Genomic DNA, 8,960 nt, shown 5'->3' with positions numbered 1-8,960 from the left:
GACCTTCCTTCAGAGGCCACAGCTAGAAAAACCCTTCCCTTAGTGCTCTGAATTTGAGTTTATGTCATAGTGGTCACTCATATGCGGTTCTAACTACCGCGGTTACTCCCATAAAGAGTTACCTCCGAAACTCACAGGGACAGTTCTACGGGGTCACTATGAGTTGGCATCGACTCAATGTTAGTTTTGCTTTTTTTTTTTTTTTTTGACCCCGAGTGGATTCTGTTAAAAAGACAGGGGTGAAATCTCTGTTAAGATACCCAAGACAGCCACTAAAGATGTCAAAAACATAGACTGAAGCACAAAGTGCCTTCCCCGACCCACTGCCATTGAGTTGATCCCAACGCATAGTGCCTCTCTATAGTACGTGGTTTTGGAGGCTGTAAAACGTTACCATCTTTCTCCCAGCAGAGGCTAGTGAGTTTGAACTGCAACCTCGTGGTGAACAAGGAGCATAACTTGCCCTTTACGCAACAGCGCCACCAGGGCCCCTAAAGCTGCGTTTTCAAACTAAATCCGCCGCCTCCTGTCCATTCGGAACTGCCTTACCGGACCCAAAAAATTACTACTCCACAGTCTGACCGCCTTTAACCGAAGGCAGTCATGGCTTCCTATCTTGAGACAGGGTCGAAAGCCATTTTACCCTTGGCAAATGTGTATTTAGGAGGAGCTGGCTTTCGTGTTTGCTACCTTGAGACCTCTGGACCTCATCACCTACTCAGGAAAAGGTTCAGAAGGAAATGCAAGTCCCCTGAGATGCAAAACCTGGCAGCAGAGGTCCTAGTCGGACACTTTTCGCCGCAGAATGTTCAGGCGCCACCCCAAGTGCTTGTGAGCGCAGAGAAGGGGGGGGGACAGTGAGCTCACGCTAGAAACTGATAGGCAGATGGTGAGGTGAGGTGCGGGCGGGAACGGCCAGGCGCGGCTGCCATTTGGCTAACTGACAGAGCGGCCGCGGTAGCGAGATTTTACTGAGGTTGAAACCGGTGGAAGGCTAACGGTCTTCCGTGGAATTTGCAGGGGATAAGTGACCGCTCGGGGCGCTTCCTTGCCCTCCGAGGGGTCCCCGTTTGTGAGGGGAGTACAGCGGAGACCTTCGGCCATCTATGACGTCCCCAACGTGATCTCTGAGACGAGCTAACCTCAGAGCCTGGGCAAGTCGGGCTCGCAGACACACAGGTTTCCCCGAGAGCCTCAACCCAGTAAGTTGTAGACCGAGGATCTGGAAAGGGAACTCGCTCCACGGCCTGCTCTAAAACCGGAAGCCTTCGCGCGGGCGGCCGTGGATTGCGCATGCGCCGTGCGAGTCACGGTCACTTACCGGAAGCGCTTACTCCCAGGGGCATTTCCTTCCGGTGCCAGGCCGGCAGTGGGCTCCAGCTCCAGCTCCTGCCTGCGCCTCTTGTCTCTACCCCGGGCCGAGTAGCGGCTCTCCTCGGGGTCTCGTGGGGGCGGTTGCTGAATTCCGCGGAACACCCTCATGAACTGGCCTGGACCCGGTAAGCCGACTCAGGAAGGTCACCCCGCGCTCTCCCCACGCCCCCTCTCAGTGCCGCCACCCAGCGACCCGCAGCGGGGAGCGGACTAACCTCCAAGGGCATCCCAGGCCTCGCCATGGCTTCGAGGCAGACCTTACGTCTCCGGTGGCACTGCCCTAGAATTAATTATACCACACCCGCCGGAACCTTTGTAGGCGAGCCCTCGGAGTCGCCTCGGGCGCCCCAGATCCTTGCTCCTTGGCGAAGGCAGTGGACTGAACTGGGCCTGGTTGTCGCACAGGTGCAGCTACCACCTGGAGCAAAAGCGGAGAGCTTTCGCAGAGGATGGTGATGCTCTTTGTGAAGATTGGCAGGCTTTCAGTGGCATAGACTTTATTCGTACAATCACGATGTCTGGGAAATTGAGGATTGAGAAACTCCGGTTAATTGAGAGCAGTGTTATAATTTGAACCCTGTAGTCTCAGTCTTTCACCCGTCAATAATTGCTCATTAAGTAGCTATTACGAACACCCGTTTGCGCGCGCTTACCTCACTCCCCGCCGGACTCGTCCCCTGCATTGGAGATCCCTTTTAAAGTGAAAACTCAACCACCTTGCATCCCTAGCGAATAATCCTGTACTTAATTAAGGTGTGCTAGGCATGTGTAACTTCTAGTAATGGCAAACTAGTATTCCCAATGTGCACCTATCCCTTTCTCCTAAGAGTGTGTTGTATTAAAGGAAGACGCCAAGGTTGAAAGTGACTTAAATATTTAGATTAGACAGTTTACAATATTTCTTAGTTTCCCATAACACTGTGTGTGACTGGGCTTCAAAAAGTTCATGGAAAAATCTCTTTATCTGTTAATTCAATATTTCCGAACTTTTTTGGGAAGCCTTTTTGTATGTGCACATATTTGTATTTGTTTTCTTAGTTCTCTGATGTTTATTATGCATGCTTGAAATGCACTCACCCTGGTGGTATGCCTTTGCTGTATGCTCATTTTGCTGTAAAGACCTTAAAGTGTTGGCACGTGGGTGCCATAGAAGTGATCAAGGAGCTGTGAAATAAAAGTACCAGGTTACGTAATGCAAAGGAGTTTCTGTTTCATTTCAGGATTTTGAAGCCATTTTGAAAAATGGAGGATATTTTAGAAGTCACCTTATTGTACTTAATAATTTCAGCGTAGGAAAATATATGAGTGACTTGGGTTTGTGTTTTGATACTATTTAAAGATTAAAAACTGTTCCCTTCTTGGGTTGTACTGGTAACACCCTTAATTGTTCATGATGTTCAGGGAACATCCAGTAGATGGCAGTTTTGGCGACACCAGCACAAACTAAGTGAAAGTATTTTCTTGGAATTTGTAGTTCTCACCAGGTGCTGAGCTGATGAAACCTTTAGTTTGCAGAACAGATGATTTGTATTTAGAAAATGACAACGCATATCCGACTGCGTTTTCACATTCACTCTATTGGAACAGGACTTAGAGAACTCAACTTCTCACTTCCTAAGAAAAATAGACTATCCTATAACTCATTTTTAGGACTTCCTGCTAATGGAAGAACGCACACCTTGATTTTTTTTTTTACAATGAGGGAAAGATTTTAACTGGATTTTTCTCGCTATGGGTTGGGCATTGGGTTGCAAGGTCCATGGTGGTTCAGTCTGCCCCTTGCGGTAAGGAAGATGAGTCTGTCTGCTCCCATGAAGAGTTAACAGTCATGGAACTCCTTCATAGTGGCAGCATGTGTCTGAATTGACTCCAGCAGCGGGCTTTCTTTTATAAATTATGGTGCCCATGAATAAAATAATTGTATGCTAGTCATTTTTTGTTACACCAGTAATCAATAGATGTTAAAATGGTTGAAAGGGGGCTTCAAAATGTTTGTGGGAATATCCCATTTTTCAATTTCACTCTTCCACGAACTCTTTGATGCTCCCACATATATAGATGTTCAAAGTGTTTTATTGAGTGAGTTAAATTATTTAATACATTTAGGACAAATCTGGAGCTCTACTGCAGGGGTCCTCAAACTTTGGCCCGTAGGCCACATGCGTCCCGCCGAGCACATTTATCCAGCCCATTGGGTGTTTTTGCTCCGTTTGTTTTTTTACTTCAAAATAAGATATGTGCATTGTGCATAGGAATTTGTTCATAGTTTTTTTAAAACTATAGTCCGGCCCTCCAACGGTCTGAGGGACAGTGAACTGGCCCCCTGTTTAAAAAGCTTGAGGACCCGTGCTCTACTGGCATAGCGGTTACATGTTAGGTCTGCTACTGGCAAGGTCAACAGTTTGAAACCACCAGCCATCTGCAAGAGAAAGACGAGGCTTTCTATTCCCCTGACGTTACAGTCTTGGAAACCCTCAGGGGCAGTTCTACTCGGACCTATAGGGTCTCCAGGAATCCTGGTGGCATAGTGGTTGCTGGGCTGCTAACTTTGAGGTCAGCAGTTCAAAACCACTAGTCACTCGATGTGAGGGAGAGGCAAGACTTTCTACTCTCTTAAAGAATTAGTGCCCGAAACACACAGGGGCAGGTCTACACTGCCCTGTAGTGTTTACGTGTTAGAATTTACTTGGTGGCAGAGAGTTTGGCGTTTGATAGGACAAAGTTTCTTCATCAGAAATGAAAGCTTTCAATTAAGTAGTTAAGTTTGGGATCACAGCCTTACACTTCACCACTAAACCACTTGTGCTCCTAAAGTAGTTAAGTTGAAGGGAAATAATTGTGACTGATATGTATGGCCCCTAGTGATGGAGAAGTGGAAGAGAAGTGATGGAACCCTTGGCTTTTCATTAGTCAGAGTCTGGCAGCTACTCCATTGGAATGCTTGAATGGGAGAGTTTTTGCATTTACAATTAATCTACTGAGCAGATAACTATTGAATTGCTTTTGTGTTCTGGGAGAGTTGCAAAGAAGAATAAATCCTGTGGATAAGGATTTGCAGGTTTAGATAGTGAGACTGGATGTCATATTAGTTCAATGACTAAGAACACGCAACAAGACATTTCTTATAATACTGTAATAGGTCTAAATTAAAAAAATTCCTATGAGGAGTTTAAAAAGTTCATGGAAAAATTCTATTTTGTGGCATTTTCACATGCCAATATAGCTCTTGAGCGTTCCTGCTGGGAAAAGGGTAGGAGGTAAAATGCTTGAAAGTGGCAGGACTAGGCTAGTCATGAAAGATTGGGAATTTACCCCATCGATGGACATCTTTGAGGCTTTTGATCAGGGAGGAGTTTTTCTCTTGATCAGTGAGGATCCTAAGATGTGGAGCTGTACTGGTGCTAACCCAAAGATTGGAGATTCGAATCTGCTCTGTGCTGAGGGACAGGAGAGCTGGCAGTGTGTCCCTGTCATGGTGGTGATTTAGGGCAGTTCTGCTTTGTCGAATAGGGTTCCTGGGAGTCAGAATTGACTGGCCCAGCACACAGCAACCTAGGACCAGAAACACTGTTAGAACTGCTCCAGAGAGCAGGAGAGGAACACAGTCAGTAATTGTGTAGGGCCAATGAGAAACAAGAAAACTAATTTCAGAGCTTGAGGGGGTATGGATAGCAGTACCTGATTTTTACCTTCCCCTCTGTGTACCATACATAGCACTGAGCATAGTCCCGTGTTGTCATTTGAAAGTGAAAGCCTGTCTGCCAGGTCTGATAGTTAGATCATCCCTAACCAATTTATTCTCTTGAATAGTTACTGCCTTGTACAAGTGGCTTAAAAAAATCATTTTATTGGGGGGGTTCTTATTTTTTTTGGCTCTTACCGCTCTTAAAACAATCCATCAGTTGTATCAAGCACATTTGTAAATTTGTTGCCATCATCATTTTCAAAACATTTTCTTTCTATTTGAACTATTATTTTCATATCATACAGCCGTCCGCTGTCTCTCTTCACTTAAGTTTCTGTTGTTTCCTGGGAGGGTGGTGGGGCGGTACTTCCATTACTGTACCTGAGGGGTTTATCCTGGATTCCGTGTGTCCAGAGCTCCTTTCTGTACTAGTGTACATGCTCTGTTCTAGCCGGATTTGTAAGGTAGAGTTGGGGTCATAATAGTGGAGGAGGGCAGAGGAAGCATTAAAGAACTAGAGGAATGTCATGTGTTGCATTGGTGCTGTACTGCACCCTGGCTGACTTGTTCCTTCCTTCTGTGAGGGAATGGCCATTGTCTACAGATGGGCTTTGGGTCTCCACTCCAGCCCACGTCATTCATATCGATGTGATTGCTTGTTTTTGGCCTTCTGATACCTGATCTGTCAATAGCTCCTGATGGATCACATAGGCTGGTGTGCTTCAGTGTGGGCTTTGTTGCTTCCCAGCTAGATGGCCGCTTGTTTCACTTCCCTTTAAGACCCCAGACGCTATATCTTTTAATATCTGGGCTCCAGCAGCTGTCTTCACCACATTTGCTTATGCACCCATTTTGTCTTCAGTGATTTGCCACGTTATTAGAACAAAGTGTTCTTGTTTTGAGGAAGTACTTGAGTAGTGTGGCTCAGTTTCCATCTGATGACTTAATACTTAACATAAATATATGTACACAGATCTATATCCCTATATATTGTTATGTATAAATATATTTACATATGTGTCTCTATTTATGCCTCTATAAGTGTCTTTTGCCTCCTAGTTCTCTCCTCTCTTTCTTTTCACGGTCCTCCTGTCGCGCAGGTGGCTCTGGAGAGCCGAAGCTGGTGGGGACAGACTTGCTCAGGAGATGTATGTGAAAATAGGCACAAGGAAGCTCTTTTCTTCTCTTTATTGGATAAGTGTTTTCTTGTGCTGGATATTTTTGCTTCAAAAATAATGAAGGTTTATTGCTTAATGTTTAATTGAATTGGGGAAAGCAGTAAGATGGCCCCAAAATGTTAATGTCACTGACTTTTTGAGAAAATGACATGTTTAAATTGAAGGTCTTGGACACCTTTAAAAGTAAGTATAAGGAAAAAGAGATTAAGGTCACTGGATTTGATTTAAAAATACACTTAAATAGAAGAAACTCTTGTCATTACCTTTGTGGACGATCATTGTTGGAATGGCTTTCTTCAGTATTATTAGTGTTATAGCCATTGTTTTTCTAGACTCCAAAACAGTTATTCAAAAGCTACCATGAGGAGTAAATATTGTTTGGTTCACTAGAATTGGTATCAACTCATAGCGACCTTGCCTATCTCAGAATGAAACACTGCTTCCTCCTGTGCTGTCCTCAGTCGCTGCCATCTCGGAGACTGTCGTTGCAGCCTCTGTGTTAGTCCATCTTGTTGAGGGTCTTTACCAAGCATGGTTTCTTTCTCCAGGGCCTGGTCTCTCCTGATAACATGAGACGGAATCTCTCGTGTTCCCCTTCAAGGAGCACTCTGACTATACTGCTTCCAAACAGATTTGTTCTTTCATCCGGCAGAACTCAAAAACTCACAGCCATCAAGTTGATGCCAACTCAGTAACCCCATAGGAAAAAAATGAAACTGCCCCTGTGAGTTCTGAGATGGCAACTTTTATGGGAGTAAAGTGGCTGCTGGTTTCTAACTTTGGATCTTGTGATTATCAGCCCAGTGCATAACCACTATGCTACCAGGGCTCTGTGATGCATGGTTTTATTCACTAGTCTTTGCCAACACTGTAATTCAAAGACTATTGACTACAATTTAAAATTAGAATTATCCTGTAACTATAAGAGTTTTTAGGGAAGTTCATTGAAAATTCCAGTTACTAATAATCAGATTTACCCCTTCAAATGCTCCAAGGATGCGTTAAGTGTGTTTGTTTAATTATAGTTTCCAAAAAAATAAAAATACATTTCTTATTAAAATCAAGCATTATTAATGTATATAATGTTGAGTGAGTCAGAATCAACTTGGCAGCAGTGCCTATTATTTTGAGGACTCTTACAGCTCTTATCACAATCCATACATATATCCATTGTGTCAGACACATCTGTACATACGTTGCCATCATCTTTTTCAAAACATTTTCATTCTACTTGAGCCCTTGGTATCAGCTACTCAGTTTTTTCCCTCTTTCCCCAGTCCCCCCTCCAATACTCTTCCTCCCTCATGTCTCCTTGATAATTTATCTTTTTTTTTTTTCATGTCTTACACCAACTCCTGTCTCCTTTCACCCACTTTTCTGCAGTCCCCCTGGGAGCAGGGGGGCCTATGTCGATTATTATGATTGGTTCCCCCTTAAAACCCTCCCCCTTTTCCCTTCCCCCTCCCTGATATCACTTGTCGGTCCTGAGGGGTTTATCTGCTCTGGATTCCCTGTGTTGCAAGCTCTTATCTGTACCAGTGTACATGCTCTGGTCTGTAAGATGGAATTGGGGTCATGATAGTAGGCAGGGGGTGCGGGGAAGCATGACAGAACTAGAGGAAGGTGTGTGCTTCGTCAGTGCTGTACTGCACCCTGACTGGGTTGTCTCGTTCTTATGGCCCTTCTGACAAGGGGTGTCCAATTAACTACTGATGGGCTTTGGAGCTCCACTCTGCCCTCCCTCCCATTCGCAGTGGGTATTATTGAATCTGATTAAAAATTAGTACTTCTTGTCTAGTTTAATTTACCTACCAGTTTCCTGATTTTGATGAGTATAATCATAACTAATGACATTTCTGCTTGTTTTTAAGGTTAAAGACCAAAATGGTACATGCAGAAGCCTTTTCTCGGCCCTTGAGTCGCAATGAGGTTGTTGGTTTAATTTTCCGTTTGACAATATTTGGGGCAGTGACATACTTTACTATCAAATGGATGGTGGATGCAATTGATCCAACCAGAAAGCAAAAAGTGGAAGCTCAAAAACAGGTATGTTTGAAATGTTTGAAGTCATCTTCAAATATATTCCTATGAATCTAAGAATATGATAGGATTAAAAGTTAATGCAAAGTTTCCTATGGTCCACATAAAAATGTCTGCTTGTATATCACATTAAAGTTTTTCTAAAGTAATAAGCATCTTACTAGTAAAATAAAAATAAAGAGTATAAAGATTATTTGGTGTCAATATCCTTATTAGACTATTTTGTTAGCCTATATAGGTGAGTGAAACGAGGTACAATTTTTCAACAGTTAAAAAAATATATTTTCACTATATAGTTTACTTTGCATGGCATTTAAATTATGGAGAGCCCTGAGAAAGTTGTTAGTCTTAGATAAAACTTGGAAACTAAGCTAAAAATTAAGCAATTACTAAAAATACTATTAATTACTAATGTAAGTTTTATATGTATTCCTTCATTTACTGGCTCTTGTGGTTATTTCTCTATTAGGATGATATATTTATTTAGGCCTTTATATGCAGTGTAGTGAATTAACTAGGATATGGCCTTGCTAGCTATGGTCTTTAACTCCCACAAAAGATTGGGTAGAATATGCAAATAAGGTGTGTATGGCCCACCAAGGAGATTGAATAGCTTACTAATAATGAAGATAAGGTGCATAGAACCTTGTAGGGGTGGACTGTGCACATAGAGAAGTAGATCC

General features: G+C 43.4%; 1 protein-coding gene across 2 annotated transcripts in view; it reads left to right on the top strand.

The window, feature by feature from the left end:
- The first annotated feature begins 980 nt into the window (after positions 1 to 980).
- ATAD1 (ATPase family AAA domain containing 1) overlaps positions 981 to 8,960 on the top strand; it is a 46,460-nt gene continuing 38,480 nt past the window's right edge. The window contains exons 1-2 of one of the 2 annotated variants that reach the window (XM_075534777.1): positions 981 to 1,202; positions 8,109 to 8,283. In XM_075534777.1, coding sequence (XP_075390892.1) covers positions 8,122 to 8,283 — 162 coding nt within the window. In that variant the 5' untranslated portion in view covers positions 981 to 1,202; positions 8,109 to 8,121. Of the gene's footprint in view, positions 1,203 to 1,340; positions 1,500 to 8,108; positions 8,284 to 8,960 lie in introns of those variants that run through there. The other variant, XM_075534776.1, reaches the window with a different exon arrangement.

The sequence above is a fragment of the Tenrec ecaudatus genome, chromosome 16, assembly GCF_050624435.1.
Source record: "Tenrec ecaudatus isolate mTenEca1 chromosome 16, mTenEca1.hap1, whole genome shotgun sequence".
NCBI classification, from domain to species: Eukaryota; Metazoa; Chordata; class Mammalia; order Afrosoricida; family Tenrecidae; genus Tenrec; species Tenrec ecaudatus.
This window is presented reverse-complemented; position numbering and strand designations above follow the sequence as displayed.